This window comes from Thalassophryne amazonica, chromosome 22 (genome assembly GCF_902500255.1).
Source record: "Thalassophryne amazonica chromosome 22, fThaAma1.1, whole genome shotgun sequence".
Lineage (NCBI taxonomy): Eukaryota > Metazoa > Chordata > Actinopteri > Batrachoidiformes > Batrachoididae > Thalassophryne > Thalassophryne amazonica.
Genome location: NC_047124.1, coordinates 18,322,163 through 18,349,940, shown reverse-complemented (window position 1 = coordinate 18,349,940; position 27,778 = coordinate 18,322,163). Strand labels below are relative to the sequence as shown.

Genomic DNA, 27,778 nt, shown 5'->3' with positions numbered 1-27,778 from the left:
TAGCCACTAAAACCGCTGCTGCTTGTTTATTTGTTTGTTTGTTTGTTTGCAACTTCTGGTCTACAGTCCTCCTGCCAAAGTGGTGGCAGTACCGCCCGGTCGCCTGCCAGCAGTAAACCCAGAAGAAGCACCGCGGTGTAGTCTGGGTAAAAATGCTATGTGTGTTTTCCTCCGTGCACAGATGTTCGTTTTTTTTAATTATTATTTCTAGTCGATATAAGATGTTCGAAATGAAACGTATGTTGCACACTTTTCATTCATAAGGGACTCTTCGCTCTTATCTTTTCCCCGTTCTCGAAACAGTCGCTACAAATGCGGGTTTAGTGACTGTTTTCAGCGTGTGTTAGAAATAAAACAAGCTACGTTGCTAATTTAGCTTCCAGCAAAACGGAAAGAATGCCAGCACTAAAGGCGGCCGAATGCACTTATTGAATCTTTCATGTAATAATGCTTAGTATGATCACTTATGTGCTTTATGTGGCGTTTTGAGCTTTTTACGAGCTAGCCTTTGTCCTGAAACGCATCGTTTTATTGATTGACTGGAAGATTGGTGAGACAGCAGGGGGAGGACAGAAATGGACGAACGAGCCCAACGCGTTGACAACGACGATATTGTCATTATCGTGGAAAACGAGGCAGAAAGTTTGCCTGCCGAGGAGGAGAGACTGAAACAGCAAGGCACCTTCGGGTTGATGGACACTTGTCCCATCTGCAAAACAAGCTTCCACAACAGAGAGCCCAAACTGCTGCCCTGTCTTCACTCTTTCTGCAAGAGATGCCTGCCTGTGTTCAGGAGTGCGGACCTCAGGAGAGACACACACGGTAAAGATGTCCACACAATAATCTGATCTGTACAGCCAGGTTCACAAGTACTGGAATGGTTCACTCAGGTCAAGTTGGATTTGTTTAGTTTCTTGAAAACATTTCGCTCTGCATCCCGAAAAAGCTCGACAGTCGTTACATCTCTGTGACAACAGTGATCCTACAGAGGGTGGTCTAACTGATGAAGCTTTTTCTGAATGAAGAGCGAAACGCTATCAAGGAGGCAGCAGCTATCTTTCTGGCTGTCAGAACAATAGTCACTCTGTTTTTCCTGCTGTTATCACATGACCACATTAGTTGCTTGTTCACACTTGACAGAAACACCTAACCCCACCATCAATAAACAACACCATGTGACACCACTGGCAGCAGAATTCAAACTGTAGTCATGTTATCACAACTTCTGGCTGGCAATGTTTTTAGCACGAGAAAAATAGACGGACTCCATCATCATAGCCTTTATCTCGCCCTCATTTACAATTTAGCTGACTCCACAGTGCAAAAAAGCAATGTAATACAGTAATAACGAGCAAGCCGAGATTTCTGACGTTCCCCAATCGGGATTAGGATCACCTCCAAAATTCAGTGGAGTCTTCCATGCCCTAATATCTATCTGCGGTGAAAACGTCTTCAAAATTTGTGCAGTAGTTCTGACACAATCCTGCTAATAGACAGACAAATAAATAATTAAACAGCAATAATTTTATTACGTCCTAGGCGGACGAAGAAACTAAGCAAATCCAGCTGAGCTGACTCAACCTGTTTGGTTATCGTAACCTGGATGACTGAGAATCTCTACAGACCAGCTGGGATAGCAATGCAAAATTTACAGCTTTGCCAATGCACACCACCACAATGAGTTGAAATGCAGAAGACAAGTGAGGGAAGCCACCAAGACAACATCACCACTCTGAAGCAGTTGTATGCTTTTGTGGCTGTGACTTGACAAACTGCGCACGGTACAACTTTTGTCTGTTGTGTCACCACTTTCACAGCATCATGGTGGGAAAAATGAGATGTGAAATTTCAGTTACAGTCTGCCAGAAGGCACATGGGATACTCGAGCCTAGATTTATGTTTTCTTGTATGAAAATGCTTTGTTCCATTCCACTGTGAAGCTGTATAACTGGTGATGCAACCAACAAAAGTTGCGTTATGCATCATTTCTCCATTCACAAACACAGAGACATGTAACACATTCAGAGTGATGTGGGTGTCTTGGTGGCTTCCTTCACTAGTTTCCTTCTTGCACAGACACGCTGTTTTTGTGAACTACCTACTCTCGTCAGATTTACCATATGGTAGTGTAATGTTTGCATTTCTTAGTAATTGATTTAATCTATATCAACTATAAAAGTGATGGTTTGTATTTAAAAATGTGATTGTTTTTATTCATGATTCTTGTACTTAGTTTTTCCAATTACTTATGACCTCAGAAAATAGAGGGACTGCCATTTATCTGACATTTGACTGTTAATAAATAAGCCATAACCTATCAATTCATAATTGGAACAATTATTCCTTGGCTTTGGAAAATCTTAAGCGTATTCTGTAAAACGTAGTCCCTCCAGACTCTTACCACAATAACTCAAAATAAGTCAGTCCTGTCATTTTGAAAGTCCTCGGGTTAAAAATGTGTAATGAGGGTGAACTTATTAAAATTTGGTGAACTTTGATGCACCAAATCAGTCCATAAAGCAACTTTGTCTTGCTTGTGTAGTATCCTGCAGACATGTCAGCCACCTGCTGGGTAGTTAGAAGGGCTGGATAGTGCTGGGTTCATGATGGATTAGGAGCAGGTGTGGTTGTCAGTGAGAGAGACAGACCATTTCCAGATAGGGATGTACAAAATCAGACAAAAACAATTTCTTTCTGATTGATCTGCTCTCTTCTTCCAGTTGGTGCCATTCGATGTCCAGTATGCAGACAAGAATGCTGGGAGATGGACGTCTTGGACAATTTCTTTGTTAAAGACTCTGCTGAGGTACCGAGCAGCACTGTGGAGAAAACCAGTCAGGTTGGTCATCTCCTGCCTGTCCTGAAATAATAACTAATGCTTGTGTCACTTTGGATGGTTTAGTGTCTTTTGCTCAGTCTTTATTAGTTGCTTATCATTTTCAATCACCTTTGTTTTTTACAGGTGTGCATAAGCTGTGAGGACAACACGGAGGCGACAGGCTACTGTGTGGAGTGTGTGGAGTTTCTGTGCGTGACGTGTATTGAGGCACATCAGAGGGTGAAGTTCACCAGAGATCACACCATCCGTCAGAAGGAGGAGATGTCTCCGGGTAGTGTGTTCTGTGTTCTTTAGTTTATTTACCTGAGCAGCTTTAAGATGTTTGATTTGGGTCTGGTTCTGAAGAAATGCACGTCGCAGCTCCTTGACTGTCTGTACTGGTCGATACATTTATTTATTTTTATGTTTAAGATTTCTTTTCTATCTGTCTGCCAGAAGCAGTAGGCTTGTCCACACAGAAACCCGTGTTTTGTGACATCCACAAGCAGGAGCCACTGAAGCTGTTTTGTGAGACGTGTGATCGACTCACCTGTCGAGACTGTCAGCTGCTTAAACACAAGGATCATAAGTAAGGAGAAGTACTGTGTTTTACATTTCATTGGCATTGGCTGCATTATAATAGCAGTGGTACACACTCGTGTAGTAGTAGGCTATAGCATTCTGGGCAATTTAGCAAGGCTGTAGGTCAATATAAATTAGGGTTGCAGCTGTGCATTTTTTTTTTTATTCACTATTCAGTCAATAATTTTATGATTAGACAAGTGATCCCAAAAAACGTTTTCATCTGACAACTACATCTTAGGGTCATATCTTGACAATATATCATGCATGGCCTAAAGAGCATAGCACAAGTGCATTTAGGAGATGTCCAACTCCACTTTTCAATTAAGAGGGCGTGTAATGTGAGTGCAAAGTAAATCACATGATTGCACGATAAGGATTGCATTTGGGTTAATCTTGTACGTAACATGGATGAAACCAATTAGGTTATCATCTTTTCTCACCTCTAAAAGTGATGCACCTGGTATGTGTCTGTTTGAATTGTGGACTCAAGTAAAATGTTTTCTGGTGAGGAAACATATTTGTGAACAAATCATCAAAGCACGTAAAGCTTATTGGCGGAAGCAGCCACCAAAGCTCCCCGAGGTGAAGCAGTCAGGTGAAGTTTTGTATTTTTCCATCATTGTTAACTTCTGTTTTGGTTTTTATTTTTATTTTCAGTTTCATTGTAGTTGGATTCCGTAATACGTGTTTTTGTTTGTGTAGGCAGACATTTGCCAGTGAAAGGTATATCTGAATGTTGCACTAAATAAACAGCAGAAAAATACTGCAGTTGACTTGCATCCAGGTTGTTGTTCTATAGCGTCATCAGCAGAAGGTGATGGGGCCTGACCACGCCTCATTTTAAGATGCCCATGGATGCCCAGTTAAACGCTTCACTGCCAACTGTTGTCAAGTCGACATTTATACAATCAAAGTTTTAAAAAATAAAGGAAAATTCACTTGAAACTGTTCATTCACATTTGGATAATTCTTTTGTTTAGCTACCAGTTTTTGGAGGATGCATACAGGAACCACAAGCAGAATCTGGAGAATATGACACAACAGTTGCAAGAAAAAAGAAAGGCCATAGAGGAAGTATCCAGCTGCATTGGCACCGGGTAAAGTTGTCATTTACAGTACATTGGAATCTTTTATTGTCTTCCGCCTCTGACTTGAAAGAGGGGAATGAGCTCTATTCGTTAGAGAATGAGTGTTTCTCAGCTGTCTGTTCATTTCCACTGAATTTTAAGAAGCACTTTACATGTGCGTTTTTGATGGCCAGTGTTTCCCATTGCATAGGTCAGGCTTCAAAATAATTTCAAAATCAGAGCAGGAAAACTGGATCCAGAACCCTGTAAAGAGCTTTATTGTGAAAGGCTACTCCTGACGATCAGCCTAACATTAGTAGACCAACGAGAATGAAAAAACCTGGAAATTAAGATGTTCACTTCATTGGCATGTTGTTTTTCTTTCAGGAATTCATTCAGAAACCTAAAACCTCCTAAAATAAATTTTATCACTTGGCTCTCGATGTAGTTTATTTACAGTTACTGCAGACAGCAGCAATATTTCAAGTAATGAATGAAATTTAATGAAATAGACTGCTCAAAATAATTAGAGGAACATTGTGTTTTCCTAAATATTTTGAGCAATGTGTATAATTACATGACTGCACAGTGCTTCACAATCACTTCCAACTTATTAGACAGGTATATTAATTTCAGTGTTGTTTGTATTTCAGAGATGGTGATGTGATTTTGTTCAAAGTTTTGACTTTGATTCACCACATTAGTTAAATTTCAAGTAATTTGAATATTTACAATGGTGCTGTAATAACGCGAGACTGTGTGTCATAAACAATAACGTTTTGTGCCTCTTCACAGACTTCAGCAAGTTGAAGAAAACCGAAAGGCTGTAACTAATGAAATTAAGAAGTCCATCTGTAACTTGATAATGGAGATTAACAGGAAGGGGAAGATTCTGGTTAACCAACTTGAGGTATGTGACATTTACTGTTTATTCCTAACTTTTTAAAAATAAACTGTCATTTTTATGATTGAATTCTTTTGTGTGTTGGTATCTATGTGGTGTATTTTATGAACACATTGGCAATGTTCCGTCAGCCCCACTGTAGTTGATCATTGTCTTCATTTTGTGCAGGCTCTGACTAAAGACCACGAGTTGACTTTGAAGAAGCAGCAAGAAGACGTCAACTCTCTGAGGCGGCACCTCGACCACGTCATCAGCTTTACCAAATGGGCCACAGCCAGCCACAGTGGGACGGCCCTCCTGTACTGCAAGAGACTGGTGAGTAACTCCGCATCCATCACAGACCTGTTTAGTCTCAGAGGTGCTGGAAGTATACCCTTCTCTTGTATGCATATTGTCATTTCACAAGAATTGTTTTGAAATTTCTCATCTTTTTGTCTACTAGATCCTGTTGCAGATCCACTACCTGATGAAGGCGAGCTGCAGTCCCTCCATTGTTCCTCAGAGTTCTGTTCGGTTCCAGTGCCGCTCTGGTTTTTGGGCTACAAATGTAGACCTTGGTAAGATGGCTGTCACTAAAAACTGCATTACAAATACAAACTTGTCTGCTACAGCACCTAGGTAGCACAGAAGAAATAGTGTCCACAGCATATAATGCAAATTGCATCTACTGTGAAGGACTGTTTGGTGCTTTTAAGCATTTTATTACAAATATCTGTAATATTATGGCCTGTTTTACCTGTTACCTGTGCTGTTCCACGGCCTGTCTAGTGGATTTTTATTTTATTTTTTATTTTTTTTACCACCGTTGTCGTGCGTTACCTGTGCTGCTCCGCAGCCTGTCTAGTGGATTTTTATTTTATTTTCTACCACTGTTGTCGTGCGTTACCTGTGCTGCTCCACAGCCTGTCTAGTGGATTTTTATTTTATTTTTGCACCGTTGTCGTGCGTTACTTGTGCTGCTTCATGGCCTGTCTGGTGCCTTAACTAAAGCACTCCTTCTGCTGAATCACCTCTAAATTATTTACACATTATTCACTTTGCGTGTTTTTAGGAATCCACTAGGTTGCGTAGCTACTAGCTTTTAGCCGATTTAGCATGGCGGCTTCTCCTGTCTCTCCCGCACTTTTCTGCTCTGGTTGTGAAATGTTTAGTTGTTCCTCGGCCTCCTTTAGCAGTAACGGTACTTGTAATAAGTGCAGCTTATTCGTAGCTTTGGAGGCCAGGCTGGGCGAATTGGAGACTCGGCTCCGCACCGTGGAAAATTCTACAGCTAACCAGGCCCCTGTAGTCGGTGCGGACCAAGGTGGCTTAGCCACCGTTAGTTCCCCCCTGGCGGATCCCGTGCAGTCGGGAAAGCAGGCCGACTGGGTGACTGTGAGGAGGAAGCGTAGCCCTAAACAGAAGCCCCGTGTACACCGTCAACCCGTGCACATCTCTAACCGTTTTTCCCCACTCGACGACACACTCGCCGAGGATCAAACTCTGGTTATTGGCGACTCTGTTTTGAGAAATGTGAAGTTAGCGACACCAGCAACCATTGTCAATTGTCTTCCGGGGGCCAGAGCAGGCGACATTGAAGGAAATTTGAAATTGCTGGCTAAGGCTAAGCGTAAATTTGGTAAGATTGTAATTCATGTCGGCAGTAATGACACTTGGTTACGCCAATCGGAGGTTACTAAAATTAACATTAAATCGGTGTGTAACTTTGCAAAAACAATGTCGGACTCTGTTGTTTTCTCTGGGCCCCTCCCCAATCAGACCGGGAGTGACATGTTTAGCCGCATGTTCTCCTTGAATTGCTGGCTGTCTGAGTGGTGTCCAAAAAATGAGGTGGGCTTCATTGATAATTGGCAAAGCTTCTGGGGAAAACCTGGTCTTGTTAGGAGAGACGGCATCCATCCCACTTTAGATGGAGCAGCTCTCATTTCTAGAAATCTGGCCAATTTTCTTGGATCCTCCAAACTGTGACTGTCTAGCGTTGGGACCAGGAGGCAGAGCTGTGGTCTTATACACCTTTCTGCAGCTTCTCTCCCCCTGCCATCCCCTCATTACCCCATCCCCGTAGAGACGGTGCCTGCTTCCAGACCACCAATAACCAGCAAAAATCTATTTAAGCAAAAAAATTCAAAAAGAAAAAATAATATAGCACCTTCAACTGCACCACAGACTAAAACAGTTAAATGTGGTCTATTAAACATTAGGTCTCTCTCTTCTAAGTCCCTGTTGGTAAATGATATAATAATTGATCAACGTATTGATTTATTCTGCCTAACAGAAACCTGGTTACAGCAGGATGAATATGTTAGTTTAAATGAGTCAACACCCCCGAGTCACACTAACTGTCAGAATGCTCGTAGCACGGGCCGGGGCGGAGGATTAGCAGCAATCTTCCATTCCAGCTTATTAATTAATCAAAAACCTAGACAGAGCTTTAATTCATTTGAAAGCTTGTCTCTTAGTCTTTTCCATCCAAATTGGAAGTCCCAAAAACCAGTTTTATTTGTTATTATCTATCGTCCACCTGGTCGTTACTGTGAGTTTCTCTGTGAATTTTCAGACCTTCTGTCTGACTTAGTGCTTAGCTCAGATAAGATACTTATAGTGGGCAATTTTAACATCCACACAGATGCTGAGAATGACAGCCTCAACACTGCATTTAATCTATTATTAGACTCTATTGGCTTTGCTCAAAAAGTAAATGAGTCCACCCACCACTTTAATCATATCTTAGATCTTGTTTTGACTTATGGTATGGAAATAGAAGACTTAACAGTATTCCCTGAAAACTCCCTTCTGTCTGATCATTTTTTAATAACATTTACATTTACCCTGATGGACTACCCTGCAGTGGGGAATAAGTTTCATTACACTAGAAGTCTTTCAGAAAGCGCTGTAACTAGGTTTAAGGATATGATTCCTTCTTTATGTTCTCTATTGTCATATACCAACACAGAGCAGAGTAGCTACCTAAACTCTGTAAGAGAGTTAGAGTATCTTGTCAATAGTTTTACATCCTCATTGAAGACAACTTTGGATGCTGTAGCTCCTCTGAAAAAGAGAGCTTTAAATCAGAAGTGTCTGACTCCGTGGTATAACTCACAAACTCGTAGCTTAAAGCAGATAACCCGTAAGTTGGAGAGGAAATGGCGTCTCACTAATTTAGAAGATCTTCACTTAGCCTGGAAAAAGAGTTTGTTGCTCTATAAAAAAGCCCTCCGTAAAGCTAGGACATCTTTCTACTCATCACTAATTGAAGAAAATAAGAACAACCTCAGGTTTCTTTTCAGCACTGTAGCCAGGCTGACAAAGAGTCAGAGCTCTATTGAGCTGAGTATTCCATTAACTTTAACTAGTAATGACTTCATGACTTTCTTTGCTAACAAAATTTTGACTATTAGAGAAAAAATTACTCATAACCATCCCAAAGATGTATCGTTATCTTTGGCTGCTTTCAGTGATGCCGGTATTTGGTTAGACTCTTTCTCTCCGATTGTTCTGTCTGAGTTATTTTCATTAGTTACTTCATCCAAACCATCAACATGTTTATTAGACCCCATTCCTGCCAGGCTGCTTAAGGAAGTCCTACCATTATTTAATGCTTCAATCTTAAATATGATCAACTTATCTTTGTTAGTTGGCTATGTACCACAGGCTTTTAAGGTGGCAGTAATTAAACCATTACTTAAAAAGCCATCACTTGACCCAGCTATTTTAGCTAATTATAGGCCAATCTCCAACCTTCCTTTTCTCTCAAAGATTCTTGAGAGGGTAGTTGTAAAACAGCTAACTGATCACCTGCAGAGGAATGGTCTATTTGAAGAGGTTCAGTCAGGTTTTAGAATTCATCATAGTACAGAAACAGCATTAGTGAAGGTTACAAATTATCTTCTTATGGCTTCGGACAGTGGACTTATCTCTGTGCTTGTTCTGTTGGACCTCAGTGCTGCTTTTGATACTGTTGACCATAAAATTTTATTACAGAGATTAGAGCATGTCATAGGTATTAAAGGCACTGCGCTGCGGTGGTTTGAATCATATTTGTCTAATAGATTACAGTTTGTTCATGTAAATGGGGAATCTTCTTCACAGACTAAAGTTAATTATGGAGTTCCACAAGGTTCTGTGCTAGGACCAATTTTATTCACTTTATACATGCTTCCCTTAGGCAGTATTATTAGACGGTATTGCTTAAATTTTCATTGTTACGCAGATGATACCCAGCTTTATCTATCCATGAAGCCAGAGGACACACACCAATTAGCTAAACTGCAGGATTGTCTTACAGACATAAAGACATGGATGACCTCTAATTTCCTGCTTTTAAACTCAGATAAAACTGAAGTTATTGTACTTGGCCCCACACATCTTAGAAGCATGGTGTCTAACCAGATCTTTACTCTGGATGGCATTTCCCTGACCTCTAGTAATACTGTGAGAAATCTTGGAGTCATTTTTGATCAGGATATGTCATTCAAAGCGCATATTAAACAAATATGTAGGACTGCCTTTTTGCATTTACGCAATATCTCTAAAATCAGAAAGGTCTTGTCTCAGAGTGATGCTGAAAAACTAATTCATGCATTTATTTCCTCTAGGCTGGACTATTGTAATTCTTTATTATCAGGTTGTCCTAAAAGTTCCCTAAAAAGCCTTCAGTTAATTCAAAATGCTGCAGCTAGAGTACTGACGGGGACTAGCAGGAGAGAGCATATCTCACCTGTGTTGGCCTCTCTTCATTGGCTTCCTGTTAATTCTAGAATAGAATTTAAAATTATTCTTCTTACTTATAAGGTTTTGAATAATCAGGTCCCATCTTATCTTAGGGACCTCGTAGTACCATATCACCCTAATAGAGCGCTTCGCTCTCAGACTGCAGGCTTACTTGTAGTTCCTAGGGTTTGTAAGAGTAGAATGGGAGGCAGAGCCTTCAGCTTTCAGGCTCCTCTCCTGTGGAACCAGCTCCCAATTCAGATCAGGGAGACAGATACCCTCTCTACTTTTAAGATTAGGCTTAAAACTTTCCTTTTCGCTAAGGCTTATAGTTAGGGCTGGATCGGGTGACCCTGGACTATCCCTTGGTTATGCTGCTTTAGACGTAGACTGTGGGGGGGTTCCCATGATGCACTGTTTCTTTCTCTTTTTGCTCTGTATGCATCACTCCGCATTTAATCATTAGTGATCGATCTCTGCCCCCCTCCACAGCATGTCTTTTTCCTGGTTCTTTCCCTCAGCCCCAACCAGTCTCAGCAGAAGACTGCCCCTCCCTGAGCCTGGTTCTGCTGGAGGTTTCTTCCTGTTAAGAGGGAGTTTTTCCTTCCCACTGTTGCCAAGTGCTTGCTCACAGGGGGTCGTTTTGACCGTTGGGGTTTTTCATAATTATTGTATGGCCTTGCCTTACAATATAAAGCGCCTTGGGGCAACTGTTTGTTGTGATTTGGCGCTATATAAAAAAAAAGTTGATTGATTGATTGATTGTTTTGGGGTTATTTCTCCGAACAAATCATCTGAGATATATGTGTGCCAGTATTTGTGTCAAGTGAAATTATGTGTAATTTTGGATGCTGTTTTAGAAGCCTATCTGTAGTTTCTCCAAAAATATTAGTCCTATCAACGGTCCGTTTTGGCGGCGTTCATCCTTAACCCAAAATACATAAGCATACCAAACGGTAAATGTCAGCTCTCCCCAGTTTGTCTGTGATTGAAGCTGTATGCACGCATGCAGAGCTTTTTGCCTTTTATCCATTCTGCCACAAGGAGGTGCTTTTAATTTTACACAATCACAAACAGAGACGGTGGCGGAAGACATCAAACTCAGTACAGTTTTCACTCATGGTACCGGCAACATGACACTTAACTAATCTGACTAAACCAATTGAACTACAAAAACACAATAAACCAATAACACTAACAACACTGTTAAACTAACATGAACCACAATAACAACATTTAAAACACCAAAACCCTGAACGTCCATGGTGCATTGCAGCACAATGTCCATTGTTCATTGTTGTCAGTTAATATCGCCAATTTCTTCAAAAAATATTACTCCTTTATTTAATTTCATTTTTATAGCACCAAATCACAACAGAGTTGCCTCAAGGCACTTCACACAAGTAAGGTCTAACCTTACTAACCCCCAGAGCAGCAGTGGTAAGGACAAACTCCCTCTGAGGAAGAACCTTAAGCAGACCAGACTCAAAGGGGTGACCCTCTGCTTGGGCCATGATACAAACATAAATTACAGAACAATTCACAAAACGAATATACAAGACATGCTGTTGGTGCACAGGACAGGAGGGTTTTCAGCACAAATACCACACCCATCTCTGGATAGAGCTGCACCTTAGACAGAAAGAAAAAAACAGAATGAGGCATCAGAAAGACAACAAATACGTACAGTATAATTTGCCAGCATTATACAACAAGAAAAACAGGGTAGTAAGGTGATCGCCGGCCACTAGCCCTAAGCTTCACTAAAAGACCCAGAATTTAGGTAAAGTTGAGGCCGCGTTACTCCTATCAACTTTCTGTTTTCGCAGCGTTCATCCTTGACCCAAAATACATAAGCATGCCAAACGGCAAATGTCAGCTGTTCCCGATTTCCGCGTGATCGAAGCCATATACACGCAGGCATGCATACAGAGTGTGTGTGTGTGTGTGTGTGTGTGTGTGTGTGTGTGTGTGTGTGTGTGTGTGTGTGTGTGTGTGTGTGTGTGTGTGTGTGTGTGTGTGTGTGTGTGTGTGTGTGTGTGTGTGTGTGTGTGGGTGTGTGTGTGTGTGGGTGGGTGTGTGAAAAAGCAAGTAAATGAGGAATAGCATGTGATTTAAATCCCTTTGCTTTGGTTTCTTACTTCTGATTATATTTGAAAAATAACTTTTTGTGTAATTTTCAAAGTTGTTACAAATTTAAAATCAAAGAAGTTTTTATTTATTTTATTGACATCTCAGTCCTCTCAGCCCACACTTTGGGAATCACTGGTCTGAGCTTTTTAAATGGTTACTGTTGGAATCTTGGGTCAATCTTGTTTGTAATTTGTGTGTGTTATTGATTTTTACTCCAGGATCTCTGGTAGTAGAAAGGGGCCCAAATCGAGTTCCTCTCTCAACCAGCCAGCAGGCAGCTCCCAGAGCAGAGGCACCCACTGGGAGTCTCTCAGTCTCAGCCCAGCAGCGACAAAGCACCCTGGCTCAGCTCCAACTGCAGGTAGAATTCAGCGGTCAATAAGAGATTTATAGTTTGTTTTGAAACTCATCATGGAAAAAACAAAGGAAAAGAAAGTTTAGCAATGTATATTTTTTAAAGAGATGTATTTATATACATATTTTAAAGTATTTCTAACATATGGTCATGAGGGTTGGGTCATGACCGAAAGAAGTAGATCTTGGGTACAAGCAGCTGTAATGGCTTTCCTCAGGAGGGTGGCTGGGGTCTCCCTTAGATAAGGTGAGAAGCCCAGTCATTCGTGAGCAGCTTGGATTCGAGCTGCTGCTCCTCACGAATGAGAGGAACAAGCTGGGGTGGTTTGGGCATATGGTAAGGATGCCTCCTGGGAACCTCCCCTAGGGAGGTTTTCCAGGCACGTCCAGCTGGGGTAGACCTCGGGGAAGACCCAGGACTAAGGCCCGGTTTCATAAGGCAGTCTGATATTGTTTAGTCTAATAAACTCACTTAGTTGACTAATTATTTTGATGTTAGTTGTTTGCACAAAACGCTTAGTTGGCTGAAGTTTCACGTTACCTGACTAAACTTTTTAGCCTGGTACAGAGGAGGCTAATCTTATTTTCGTTGATAAAATGTCAGTGTCTTACCTCAAAAAATGACAGTTACCAGTGTACCACCACTTGATGGAACACTCAAAAGCACCCCTACATCGCTCGTATTCCTTCAAAAGGAGAGCTTGCTCTGCTTTTAGCCGTGGTTGCAGCAGACGATTGTCATGATGTGTTTGTGACAGCTCTCACACACTGAGTAGCGTTGTGTGCACAAAAAGGTTGACGAAAGTGTAGAAGAAGAAACTAAAGAGTGAAACTGGTAGGCTAAGTGCTAAGCACATTGTTCTGCAGTTCGTATGGGTCCGTAAATGTTAATAAAACCAGTTAACGAAACAAAGGCTGGATAGTTCGTGACAATGACTAACCCGGAAGTAAACAAAACTGTCGCGCGTGGAGCAGTCTCTTGGCAACAGCACGCGCGAGGCCGTTATGCCTGTGAAAGCATTCGACTAAGGTAAGACAGCTAATATACAAGTTTAGCCGTTGATGCGAAAGGTGATTATACGGATAGTGTTGGGCGACTAAATGTAGTCCAATAAGAAAGTTTAGTAGACAGAAATATTAGGTTGCTTTATAAAACCGGGCCCAGGTGGAGAGATTATCCCTCCAGACTGGCCTGGGAATGCCTCGGGATCCAAGCTGTTGCCCCTGCGACCTCATCCCAATAAGCGGTTGAAAATGAGTGAGTGAAAATATTTTTCATTTATTTATTTGTTTGTTTGTTTGTTGTTACCTTTTATTCACTGTATGAAAACAGTCATCATGAATTTACTATGAAGGAGTGGTTTTCAAACTGTGAGGCATGTGACCCCTGCGGAGCGCCGGAGTTCTTCAGGGGGGCAAAAAAAATAACTGTAAACACTGTTAACCAACAAAAGAAGTAGGGGGGGAACATTGTTAGCTAACATGCCAGGAGCAAAATGGATGAATTTTTAGTGTGTAAATCTACCAGTGAGAAGTCAGAGTTTGGGGCAACCAAAAAAAGAAAAAAGAAGAAAGTAGCGGACGATCTTCGTTTGCTCCTCTCCACAGTGCATCGCCACATCAGCCACCTGTGCGCCTCAAAGACCCAGAGTCATTGCTCACAGTAAACAAGAGGTGAGACTAGACGAGAGACTAAATATGTATACAAGTTTAATTAATATTTGTTACAATGTGTTAGTTATGTCAAAGACGTTTAAAAATGTACAGTTGTTTAAATGGTAAAAAAAAAAATGATGTTTAAAATATGACAAAAGGTAAAAATAGAACAATAGAAAGTTATTTAAAAACACGTTTCAAATATTTGAAAATGGTGTAAAATGTGTGAAAGAATAGAAAGTTCTTTAAAAACATGTTTAAAATGTTTACAAAGGCTGTAAAATGTGTAAATGCATAGACAGTTCCTTAAAAACATAAATGTATTTAAAATGTGTTGTCTTGTGGCTGCACCTGTTAGTTCAGGGTCGCGACTGTGGATCCATTGCAGATCTGCATTGGGATCTGGCGCAAGTTTTACACGGGATTATTTAGTGTTCATGTGTTTAATCCATTTTAAGTAAGAAATCACTTTGAAATGAAAGCACAGTTACACGGTGTGGAACAAAATTCTACCAACTGTTGGCGCTCTTTTGTCTGTTGCCTCTGTGTCCTCTGTGAATGGTGTCCCACTGGCTTATAGTTGTCTTTAATTTGGGTCACACAATCGACTTAGTGTGTCTTGCTTGTCTTTTCAAGGTGGACAAGTTGTCTCAGCAACCCAACAGGCAGCCCCCTCCTAACCACTGGTCCTGGTACCAAAATGTCAGACTCCCGGGGCCTCCTGGTCCTCCGCCTCCAACCAGACCCATCCACGGAGGGTCATCGCCCTCTCAGGCCTCACCCAGCCTGGTACAGCCTGGACGCAGATATGGCAGCTCCCACCCCAATCCAAGAAGCCCCACGTCCTCAATGCTTCACAATGTGGGGTTTCCTGCTGCTCAGGTGAATAGTCCAGAGTACAAGCACTCGACTCTGTGTGTGTGTGTGTGTGTGTGTGTGTGTGTGTGTGTGTGTGTGTGTGTGTGTGTGTGTGTGTGTGTGTGTGTGTGTGTGTGTGTGTGTGTGTGTGTGTGTGTGTGTGTGTGTGTGTGTGTGTGTGTGTGTGTGTGTGTGTGCGCGCGCGTGTGCGCGTGCGTGTGCTGTGAGATTAGATTTGTTGTGTTGGAGCTGTTTTTTATAGGTACTGTTTATGAACAATCACCGGTGGCCTTGGTGGCGACCAGACCTTGGCTTTGGAAATGAAACAACCTGTTAAGCTATTTTGGACCTATGTACAACATCAGCCTCACCTGCTTCTAATTTCAATCAATCAATCAACAACTTTATTAATCCCACAAGGGGCAATTTCATTTGAGCAGTCCGTAAAAAAAACCCCCAATAACATAACAATATATAACAACAATAAAACTAATAAAAACAAATAAAACAGACTTAAGAAGTTAAAAAGAATAGCAAGAATAAATAAATAAAAACATGGCAGACCTATGGAGCATTTAAAAGTCGAATTGCTGAAGGTATAAACAACTTTAAAAACCAGTTGGCTCGCATAACGGCGTCCTAAAGGAAGCAGAGAAAACTCTCCTAAAAGAACATGACCTGACATGGACAAGATGATTTCAGCCTTCCCGACGATCTGTTGATTACAAAAAGATTGTAAGTCTCTTTGTTTCACTCCGATAATCTTTGAACAGATCTTAACAATGTTGTTCAGGCTGTTTCTGTCTTTCACTGAGAGGCTGTGAAACCAGCAGAAAAATGAAAAACACAAAAGACTCTCAATAAAAGACTGATAAAAACGAGAAAGGACTGCAGGCCTGACAGAAAAAGAATTCAGTTTACGGAGAAGATAGTCTCTGCTGTCCTCGCTTCACAATGGCGTCTGTGTTCACATCAAACTTCAGCTTGTCATCAAAAATAGTCCCCAAATACCTATATGATGTGACACGTTCCACTATTTCATTGTGTATGATACACTCCTTGGCCACATCCCTGTTACGTCTGAAGTCAGTGATCATTTCTTTAGTTTTGGACACATTTAAATCCAAAAGTTGTTATCACACCAGCCAATGAAATCTGATAAAGCAGCTCTGTGGTCTGATTCTGAACCGTGGAGAAGAGACAACAGTACAGAGTCATCAGAAAATTTGACCAAATAACTGTCTTGAGAACTACAGCTGTCTGTATACATAATAAAAAGGATGGGTGAAAGAATGCACCCTTGTGGTGAGCCTGTGGACAACACGACAGAATCCGAGAAGCAGCCATTTACAAAGACCCTCTGCTCTTGGTCAGATAAAAAAATGTAAAAATCCACAAAACAAGCTGGTGAGGTAAGTGGAAATCATCACACAGCCTTTGTGATAAAAGATACGGCTGCATCGTATGAAAAGCTTTGCATCCTCCACCCTTCTCCCTGCCTGGTAAGCAAATTGAAGTGTGTCCAGGGCTCCATCCACTGTTTCCAGAATAAGAGTCTTCACAATTCTCTCAAAACATTTCATTATTAATGACTTTAAAGCGACAGGGCTAAAGTCAGTAAGTTGCTTCGGTTTAGTCGTGTTTGGGACTGGGATCACTGTAGATGATTTCCAGCTAAACAGAATTTGGTGAGAATTGAGTGACATTTTAAAAATATGCTGGAGTACACCACTAAGATGGTCTGCACAATGTCGTAGTGTGCGCCCACAGATGTTACCTGGACCAGGGACCTTGACCAGGGGAAATGAAAGCTGTTAATGCAGATTATATAGTAATGCATTTTGATGTAAATATTCAATATACTTGATGTCACTGTGCTTTTTTTTTTTTTTAGATTCTCTGTCAACTTTTTATTTGTTCTTAATCTAGTCTCTTAGAGAGCTGATCCACGGCTCCACCATACCACCTAAACCCATGGACGTGATGCAGAGTCCTTCCCGCTACCCACAGCCCCTGCCCACCGGAGCAGCCACACAAACGTCACTACAGCAGGTCGGTAAAGAAAACAAAGAGGTTTTCAGGGATTTTAGTCTAATCTGACAGAGTGGGGGCGCTGTTCGGATGTGTTTTTAATTACAGTTAATAATGCATTAATAACATCCTGTATTGGTTGCGCTTCTTCCAGCGGGGTCTAATGGATCCCTCCTTGAAGAGGACTGAACCTGGCGGGTCTGTCCCTTCCATTACCATCTCCATCCCCAAACCCAGCTTTGCAGCAAGTCTAGCTTCAGCCGTGGCAGATAAAACAAGTACGCTCAGTCGCATAACAAGTTAGTATTCCCACTCTGTTTGAGCAAGAAAGCACAGATCTCATTCAATGTGTGAGTAAAGTTAAAACATGAGTCAACATGAGGCTTTAATCTCTATGTGAAGTGCAAGGAAGGCAGAATTCTCCAATGGCCAAACCGTCTTCTACAGAGAGAAACGCGAGGTGAGTCGAGATCCGTCTTATTATATGGTGTGATGGCAGTATATGGAAAAGTGTAGCTGTCAAACACAAAAACAAATTGTCACAGATTATTAGTCGAGCGAACAAAATCACATCTTACACGGTGTTGATAATTCTGAAAGCAGAGCAGGTTTATCAGCATTTCACACAGACACACATTTAACTCTGAATTTGAATTCCTTCTGTCTAATCACAGACTTTGGGCTACATTTACACTCTGTCACAGTGTTAAAGTGTCTGATTGGCTCTCTGAGGCTCAGATTAAAGATACTGTATGTTAGTTTACATTTACACTCTGTCACAGTGTTAAAGTGTCTGATCGGCTCTCTGAGGCTCAGATTAAAGATACTGTATGTTAGTTTACATTTACACTCTGTCACAGTGTTAAAGTGTCTGATCGGCTCTCTGAGGCTCAGATTAAAGATACTGTATGTTAGTTTACATTTACACTCTGTCACAGTGTTAAAGTGTCTGATCGGCTCTCTGAGGCTCAGATTAAAGATACTGTATATTAGTTTACATTTACACTCTGTCACAGTGTTAAAGTGTCTGATCGGCTCTCTGAGGCTCAGATTAAAGATACTGTATATTAGTTTACATTTACACTCTGTGTCACAGTGTTAAAGTGTCTGATCGGCTCTCTGAGGCTCAGATTAAAGATACTGTCTGTAGATTTTTGACCACAGCAGCAAACGCTGCATCCATCCAATGCCCATGTTTTTAACATTATTTATGACTAATACATAACAAATAACATTATATATATAAAAAGTAATGAAATATGAAGTGTGCATCATATTTAAATTAAATTTGCTCAAGTTGTGGGTCTTACAACAGATAAAAACAATACAAGTCTTGAACTATTTATTTTACTTTATTCTGCTGTGTTTTAACATATTTCCAACTAATTCTGAATGTGCAAATAGAATAGCTAGATCTAACAAATGTTTTATTTCAAAAGACCTACGCCCCTACAGTGCTGTGAATTTACACAAAAACCAAATGTCTATTGTATCTGACGGGAAGCCTTTGCAGGTTTAAAGTATTGGGGGAAAAAACCCCACCACAAACCTACAATCATTCAACAAGTGTATTTGCCAGATCGTGATAACAGTCATTATTTCAGAAGTGTGAAACACCATATTGACTGAAATGGTAATCAGAAATAATGTAATGTTTTTTTTTTATAAAAATGACTGAATTATCTCAATTGAAATGAGACTAAAATACATTGAGTTCTCTTTGGACTAAAACTGGACTAAAATTAAGACTTTTAGATGACTAAAACTAAAAGACATTTGAAAACGACTAAGACTAAATTAAAAAACAGGTGACAAAATTAATGCTAGGTGTCTGGTGCTGTATTCGATAGGAGATCCCACAGTGTGTGAGCCAACAATCTGCTGTCTTTAAATTTGGTTTTGTCAATCACAAAAACATCATTTGCAACACAAATTTCCTTAAGAAGCGTAGTGCAGAATGTAAGTTATGTAAGTTCACATTTGTCTTGTTTAGGTCTCGGTCTCGCCTCCTAAAAAGACTCTTGTCTTGACCACCCCAAAACCCCAAAGTCTTGGTCTTGACTCATACTTAATGTACAGTAGTGTTCAGAATAATAGTAGTGTTATGTGACTAAAAAGATTAATCCAGGTTTTGAGTATATTTCTTATTGTTACATGGGAAACAAGGTACCAGTAGATTCAGTAGATTCTCACAAATCCAACAAGAACAAGCATTCATGATATGCACCAGGCTATGAAATTGGGCTATTAGTAAAAAAAAAGTATTAAAGGGGGTGTTCACAATAATAGTAGTGTGGCATTCAGTCAGTGAGTTTGTCAATTTTGTGGAACAAATAGGTGTGAATCAGGTGTCCCCTATGTAAGGAGGAAGCCAGCACCTGTTGAACATGCTTTTCTCTTTGAAAGCCTGAGGAAAATGGGACGTTCAAGATATTGTTCAGAAGAACAGCGTAGTTTGACTAAAAAGTTGATTGGAGAGGGGAAAACGTATACGCAGGTGCAAAAAATTATAGGTTGTTCATCTACAATGATCTCCAATGCTTTAAAATGGACAAAAAAAAAAAACAGAGATGCATGGAAGAAAATGGAAACCAACCATCAAAATGGATAGAAGAATAACCAGAATGGCAAAGGCTCATCCATTGATCAGCTCCAGGATGATCAAAGACAGTCTGGAGTTACCTGTAAGTGCTGTGACAGTTAGAAGACGCCTGTTTGAAGCTAATTTATTTGCAAGAATCCCCCACAAAGTCCCTCTGTTAAATAAAAGACGTGCAGAAGAGGTTACAATTTGCCAAAGAACACATCAACTGGCCTAAAGAGAAATGGAGGAATATTTTGTGGACTGATGAGAGTAAAATTGTTATTTTTGGGTCCAAGGGCCGCAGACAGTTTGTGAGACGACCCCCAAACTCTGAATTCAAGCCACAGTTCACAGTGAAGACAGTGAAGCATGGTGGTGCAAGCATCATGATATGGGCATGTTTCTCCTACTATGGTGTTGGGCCTATATATCACATACCAGGTATCATGGATCAGTTTGGATATGTCAAAATACTTGAAGAGGTCATGTTGCCTTATGCTGAAGAGGACATGCCCTTGAAATGGGTGTTTCAACAAGACAGTGACCCCAAGCACACTAGTAAACGAGCAAAATCTTGGTTCCAAACCAACAAAATTAATGCCTCGCAGATGTGAAGAAATCATGAAAAACTGGTTATACAACTAAATACTAGTTTAGTGATTCACAGGATTGCTAAAAAAGCAGTTTGAACATAATAGTTTTGAGTTTGTAGCATCAACAGCAGATGCTGCTATTATTGTGAACACCCCCTTTTCTACTTTTTTTTACTAATAGCCCAATTTCATAGCCTTAAGAGTGTGCATATCATGAATGCTTGGTCTTGTTGGATTTGTGAGAATCTACTGAATCTACTGGTACCTTGTTTCTCATGTAACAATAAGAAATATACTCAAAACCTGGATTAATCTTTTTAGTCACATAGCACTACTATTATTCTGAACACTACTGTAGGTGGTCAAGGCCTGTGTGACTTTTTAGTTCCTGACGTTCACTCTGTCTTCTGTCTCCTTGGCCGCCGTCTCTTTGTGGTTGTATTTTGAAGGACAACCTCATGGAGGCAGACTGCTGAGCCGCCTTCTGCCCCTTCATCCAAACGACGGAGGAGGTCCTCCCCTGGACCCATTATAGTCATCAAAGATGAACCAGAGGATGAAGATGAAGTCCGTTTTGTAAGAAAATTAGTTAGGTTACACGCTTTTCTTAAAAATTTTTCACTTCCAAATGTTTGTGATTTTTTTATTTCTTTGCTCATCACCGCTCACTTTTTGTGTCCCATTTATGTTTTGCTTCATCCATCATCATTATAACTAATGCCATTTGTTTGTCCTCTGCCAGATCCCGTGGGAGGACAGTCAGTTTGCACCCCATCAGTCCTTTTTGCCCATATTTTTATACTGTCAGACAAACAGTTAAAATGTTTGCATGTAGATACTTCTTGGGTTAGTTGGGTTAGTTAGTTGTAGGTCTACAAGTGCTCAACCATCAAGAGGTGTTTAATCAAAATTAAGAGTGTTACAGATTAATCTGCTACTTATTTTCTGCACGAAACACGGTAACCAGCTGTGTTTACCGTCTGTCCTTCAGTGCAGCCGTGCTCATCCTGATCCAGCGGTGGGGACTGCGTGTTGCAGTGCAGTACTTCAACCTTCTTCTGTGTGCCCACAGGTGCGGTCCAGTACGGGGTCTAGCCTGCCAGACAGCAGCACGGGGACACAGTCCAAGCCTCGACAACAGCAGAAGGTCCCTGTCCCGCATCCTGTCTCCGGATTGAGCTCCAACACCGGGCAGGTGAAGCAGCCTCAGCCCCCAGGAGGCTCACAGTTAGTAAAGAGAGCAGAGCCAGAAGACGATCCCAATGAGGACTGGTGCGCCGTGTGTCAGAACGGAGGGGAGCTGCTCTGCTGTGACAAGTGTCCCAAAGTGTTTCATCTGTCCTGTCACATCCCCACTCTCAACGCGTCCCCCAGGTGAGACAGAGGGGAAAAAAATTCAATGTGTTACCAGCGTTCTTGTTGCAACAATACAGATAAAAGTGCAAACATACAAGTTCGCTGAAAGAAGTTGTGGACCGTTTTCATTTTTTTTCTTCATAATGTAAGAATGCGTTGCTCTTGTGAAGTGCCTTGAGGCAGCGTTGTTGTGATTTGGCGCTGTATGAATAAAAATAAATTGAAATTGAAAATGCATATTATCAGTGGGCTTCATGTTTTCACGTTTTATCGTAGATGTGTATGGTATAGTTTTTCTACACCAAGAATATTATTACTGCTCCTACCTTTAAATGTTACTGTAGTATCAGCATCTCTAATACAGAGCTGTACTAAATAAAACCTTTTGCAAGATTACAAAAAACAGCAAACATGAAGTAAATGTGCTGCTGCTGCTGCAAAAAATCATAAAAGGATCAAAATATCAAATATGTTGTTTTAAAAAATGTGCAGCATTGAGGACTAAATTAAACAAGCATCTTGTGTGACTAAGCTTTACTTTTACAAATGAATCAAGTTGTCCTGAAACCACTCCTTTGATATCTTGGCTGTGTGTTTAGGGTCATTGTCCTACTGAAATATTAACCATTGTCCCAGTCTGAGGTCAAGAGCGCTCTGGAGCAGGTTTTCATCCAGAATGTCTCTGTACATTGCTGCATTCATCTTTCCCTCAATCCTGACTAGTCTCCCAGTTCCTGCTGCTGAAAAACATCCCCACAGCATGATGCTGTCACCACCATGCTTCATTGTAGGGATGGTGCCTGGTTTCCTCCAAACATGACGCCTGACATTCACACCAAAGAGATCAGTCTTGATCACATCAGACCAGAGAATTTTGTTCCTCATAGTCTGAGAGTCCTTCAGATGCCTTTTGGAAAACTCCAGCCTGGCTGCCATGTGCCTTTTACTAAGGAGTGGCTTATGTCTGATCACTCTACCATACAGGCCTGATTGGTGGATTGTTGTGGAGATGGTTGTCCTTTTGGAAGGTTCTCCTCTCTCCACAGAGGAATGCCGGAGCTCTGCCAGAGTGACCATCGAGTTCTTGGTCACCTCCCTGATGAAGGCCCTTCTCTGCTGATCTCTCAGTTTAGATGGGCGGCCAGCTCTAGGAAGAGTCCTGGTGTATCAGAACTTCTTCCATTTGTGGATGATGGAGGTCACTGTGCTCATTGGGACTTTCAAAGCAGCAGAAATGTTTCTGTACCCTTCCCCAGATTTGTACCTCGAGACAATCTGTCTCGGAGCTAGAGACAGAGAATTTGTTTGACTTCATGCTTGGTTTGTGCTCTGACATGCACTGTCAGCTGTGGGACCTTATATGTAGACAGGTGTGTGTCTTTCCAAATCATGTCCAATCATCTGAATTTACCCCAGGTGGACTCCAATTAAGCTGTAGAAACATCTCAAGAATGATCAGTTGAGTTGGAAAACATCAATCCGGGACTTGTGGTGTATATCTCTCTCCCACCATCACCCCCTTTCCCTCCCCGTCTCTTTTACTTTTCTTTCTTTGTTCTTGCTGTAAACAATATGTTATAGTTGTAGTGGGCTTGTTCTTGTCCCAATTCATGTATGTGTTGGTTGTGTTGTTTCATTGTTTCAATGTTCATAAAGCAATAAAAAGTGAATTGCCAAAAAAAAAAAGGATGATCAGTGGAAACAGGATGCATATGACCTCAATTTTGAGCTTCATGGCAAAGCCTGTGCATACTTATGTACATGTGATTTCTTAGTTTTCTTTAATTTTTAATACATTTTCAAAAATATCAAAAAACCTTTTTTTCACATTGTCATTATGGGGTATTGTATGTAGAATTTTGAGGAAAAAAAAAAGAATTTCATCTATGTTGGAATAAGGCTGTAACATAACAAAATGTGGAAAAACTGAAGCTCTGTGAATACTTTCCGGACGCACTGTGTGGAATTCTTTAAAATCGTATTTGAATTGTTTTCATACGGTCTGGTTTACACATGGGTGTTCCTCTAACATCATGTCCTGATGTCTGTCCTCAGTGGGGAGTGGTTCTGTTCCTTCTGCAGAGATGTAATCTCTCCTGAAATGGAATATGACTGCGATAGCAAAGACGCCTCAGTGACTGAAAAATTCCTTCCTGTTGATAGAAGGGTACAGTCTCGCATCAGCATACAGTGCATGATGTTCTTTTATAGATAAACTTGGTACGCTATTCCGTAATATAACTTACTGTTTTTTTATCTTGCATGTAGAGGTGTGAGAGGCTGCTGCTGCGTATGTACTGTAACGACATCAGCACTGACTTCCAGCAGCCTGCCTCGCCATCGGTAAGGATACAAGCAAGAAACAATTCTGACATTATCCTGTACTTGTGCTGTTATTTTGATGGATGATGATCATTGGACGCAGATTAAAAGGAAAAATTTAATGGAAAGGTGAAAGCTATTGTTTTCAGCCGACATATCGGACAGTATGAAAGCCAAACACAAAAATCAGCCAGAACATTTTGTTTTGCTAAATTTTGAATGCCGTGAGCTCATTCGTGCTCAACGCAAGCTGAAATTTACAACAGTACAATTAACGTCACCCTTGTCAAGTTTTTGATTTTACTTGCGTATTAAGAAATCAGAACTGGAATCACCTTGTCACAGAGGAATTGTGAAATCGCTAACCTAAATCCAGTAAGTTCAATTTACTGGATTTAGGATAGTGATTTCTCTAAACACGCCATTAAGCCCCTGTCACACGTAGCGAGAATGTGGAGAAGCCATTCTGACACTGAAAATATTGCCATAATTCGACGCATTTGGGAGGAAAAGAGGCGTGGCCAGTCGTGGTCCGAACGCGTCCGGACTGCCTCGTGCACACCTGCAGGATGCAACCCAAACATATTTCAGACAAAAGTCAGATGACACAAACTGCCGTCAGACGGCACCAACATTGGCGCGTCACTCACCCACCCACTCACCCACGCAATCAAATCTCCACTTGTCCTCACATTCCCAGCGCTAAACTGACCTCTCATCAGTGTGCGTCTCACATGATAGAGTGCGTGCTTGTACGTGTGTAGAGCAGGTGATCAATGCAGTGTCCGAGTGTGTGGCCGAAATGTTCGCTCAGCTGTGTGTGTATGCGTTCATAAATGCTGTACCAGTCACTCCGCATCCAGAGAGCACACAAACAAGTTGACAGCTGAGGTGAGTTACATGTTTATTTATGTCGTCATGTGCTGGCAAACATTTCCACATCACACCTGCTACAGACTTAGGAGGTGAATGTGTAATAATACGTGCGTTACAGCGGTGACATCCCATTCAGCTGCACTGAGCCTCTGAGGCGCGCACAGTGTCACATACATGTTATGATGTAACATTTCCTTCGCCCTCCCTGGCTGGGGTCCAGTGAAGGTGGACAAACGTGGCACAGCATGTCGACCAATCGATCTCACAGCTCAATCAACCGCAATCTCACAGCTCAATCAACCGCAATCAGATCATTTCAAATGCTGTTTTGATGCCGTCAGAATATGTAAATTGCAGTCAGATGGTTGTCAGATTATATATGGATCGCTGTCAGATGGGTATCCCATCTTGACCGCGCCCGGAGAGTTTTGAACATGTGCATCACACTCGGGGCCGCCGGCCGATTTTGACCAACTGTGTCGACTTCCGCAGATGGCTGTCAGAATGCATTGGAACTGAAATCCGGCACTTTGCAGTCATGCACCAATTCATAAGCCTGACACCACTCTGTGTGATTCCGGCTGTGTGTGACGGGGGTATTAGCTTCTTTTTTTTTTAAAAGTAGCTTTTAAAATTAATAATGAGTTGTTGTTTTTAAGATCTGTCATTGTACAGAAAATCTAAAGAAACTTGAAGCTGACATAGGAAATTTTATGCTTAACCCTTATTGGTTTTCTAATGTAGGAAACCCGGAAGTACAGAGAGCTGATCAAGACTCCAATGGATTTGTCGATAGTGAAGAAGAAGCTCGCGATGAAGTTAGATGACAGTCAACGTTACATCAGTCCTGAAGATTTTGTGGCAGACATCAGGCTGATATTTTTCAACTGTGCAAAGTACTATAAGGTAAGCAGTGATTATATGGCAAGGTCCTTTTGGAAAACTACCAAATCTTACCAAAATCTGCATATTTTAATTTGTAAATTTCTGTGAATACAGCTGTGTCAATTCACTAGAAGAGTATTCAGAGAAAGTATACCTCTGCCCACACCTCACAGTCGTCTGTTGATGTTGTCAGAGGTTTTACTCCTTTATAGGGGTCTAAAGGGTGATTTGGTGATGTCAGGTGGGAAGGTTCATATTGAAGCCAAACAGTAACCTAAATACTGTACTTGCTTGAAACCCAGCTGCCTTGTACAGAGCACAATTGTCCCCCACTCCCCCACTGGTGTGCACTTATAAATATTTTTACACAAGAAGAAGGAGAGAAAACAAGACCTGACAGTATTCAAGTTAAACAGAGCATCGGAACTGTAGCGAAATAGAAATGTAGTACATGACCTTAATTAATTTGAACAAGCGGTTCTGTATAGACCACAAACAAGAGGACCAAGGACAGAACCCTGAGGGAGCCCATGTTTGTTGTGGAACAGTGCAGTCGTGTTATAGGCATTATTAGTGTAAGCATGAATCAAACCAAGAAAGGGCAGCAACAGCAATGCCATATATTTATTATTATATATAATTATGAAATCACTAAATGTAAACAATGATTAGTGACTCATTTTGCTGAAGTGGCGTTATTTTCTTCCAGGCAACATCAGAGGTGGGCAGTGCTGGTTTGTACTTGGAGGACTACTTTGAGGAACAGCTCAAGCTAATTTTCCCAGACAGAATGTTTCCTGGAGGGAAAGAAGAACGCATGATCCCTCCCTTGGAGGATGAGATAGACGAAGAAGAAAACGAAACGATGGAAGTAGGAATGGCTCCCGTAGAAGAGACGGACAAATCAACCAGTCCCACAGAAAAAGCAATTCCCCTTGTAGAAGAAGACTTGCCTGGTCCAGAAGAAGATCCCGTTCCAGCTGAGAGGGAAAACTTAAAAGAGGACAAGGCAATTCATGAGAGCAAAGAGGAGGTGGAGCAAAAGGTAGCAGCTGTGGAAGAACCCTCGCCTCCTGCAGAGGAAGTAAAGCAGAGTAAAAGTCCAGTCGACGAGATAAAAAGCTGTCTGGCGGATGATGCAGAAACAAGAGATGCAGAAATCTCTACTAAAGGAGAAAAACCTCTGCTCCCTGCAGAAAACACTGCAGATGCCCCTGAAACCCAACAGGAGCTCACTCCTGCCACTTCAGCCAAAGAGGAGGGGTAGATAGGAGAACAGCTATAGAAACCACGGAGGATTGTCTTCCCAAGAGGCAGCCCCAGCGGGGCCGAGAATTTGCTGCAATCAGATACTTTTTACTACTGTTATAGGAGAAAGGGTACCTCCATACTAAACGTGTTTAGTAGCATTAATGCTGTAGCGGTATGTTGAAGGCACAGTTCAAGCTTTTATGTGTTTTTGTAGGAGGAATGGTTACAATTTAACGGTGACATAGGGTATTTTCTGCAGTGACACTGAGAAGCACATAACATATTTTTGTTGCTAGGCTAATGTGTAAGTTATAAGGTGGACTGTACATACTGTAGTTACGATGAATTGAAGACAAATGCTTCAATTGAAAAATGCAAGTTTTTTTGTTTTTTTGGGGGGGGTTTTTTTAGATAATGCATGCCTGTCGTCTTATTATAACAGTATTGCTTCCATTGTTTAGGCTTTATAGAATTTAGCTCATTTATATGAACCATACGGTTCATAAATTACTAGATTTTTTTTTTCTCCTTCCCCCTAGTACTGTTTTAATTACTATGCTGTGTATGTAAGATATGGGGGTCATGTATGTTCTGTAGTTCCTGTATAGAAGGAAGTACATCATGTATGAGTTGACGGATTTCAAAAACCTTTTGAAAAACTTGGCATCTTTAAAACTGTGCTGTTTTAAGACAAACCTGAAATGCAACAACGCTGGTCTTTTCGTGTTGCTCCTTTGACTCATTTTTGTCTTATTTTATTAAATTTCTTGTAATCTGAAACAGATGACAAATGTT

General features: G+C 41.1%; 1 protein-coding gene and 1 long non-coding RNA gene across 6 annotated transcripts in view; one reads left to right on the top strand and one right to left on the bottom strand.

Moving 5' to 3' along the window:
• LOC117504367 overlaps positions 1-27,778 on the bottom strand; it is a 251,091-nt gene that overhangs the window by 188,928 nt on the left and 34,385 nt on the right. The window lies entirely within an intron of this gene.
• Positions 128-27,778, top strand: trim24 (tripartite motif containing 24). 5 transcript variants are annotated; one of them, XM_034163812.1, is made up of 20 exons: positions 137-237; positions 547-822; positions 2,721-2,839; positions 2,963-3,110; positions 3,275-3,407; positions 4,384-4,500; positions 5,266-5,380; positions 5,543-5,689; positions 5,817-5,931; positions 12,436-12,578; positions 14,864-15,109; positions 17,015-17,137; positions 17,271-17,415; positions 17,519-17,576; positions 20,743-20,881; positions 21,366-21,667; positions 23,705-23,816; positions 23,918-23,992; positions 25,592-25,753; positions 26,442-27,778. In XM_034163812.1, exons 2-20 carry the CDS (start codon positions 576-578, stop codon positions 26,997-26,999), a joined length of 3,204 nt encoding a protein of 1,067 aa, XP_034019703.1. In that variant the 5' UTR covers positions 137-237; positions 547-575; the 3' UTR covers positions 27,000-27,778. The 5 variants fall into 5 exon arrangements, with proteins under 5 accessions (XP_034019704.1, XP_034019706.1, XP_034019701.1 ...); XM_034163813.1 differs by having other exon boundaries at positions 128-822; positions 3,278-3,407; XM_034163815.1 differs by having other exon boundaries at positions 129-822; positions 17,271-17,394.

Excerpts from the sequence above, each read along its gene's own strand:
- trim24 (XM_034163810.1), top strand. The coding sequence starts at position 576 with ATGGACGAACGAGCCCAACGCGTTGACAACGACGATATTGTCATTATC. Across the intron at positions 20,882-21,365 it reads TCCGTTTTGTAAGAAAATTA|GTGCGGTCCAGTACGGGGTC; the intron begins GTTAGGTTACAC and ends GTGTGCCCACAG. Across the intron at positions 21,668-23,704 it reads ACTCTCAACGCGTCCCCCAG|TGGGGAGTGGTTCTGTTCCT; the intron begins GTGAGACAGAGG and ends GTCTGTCCTCAG.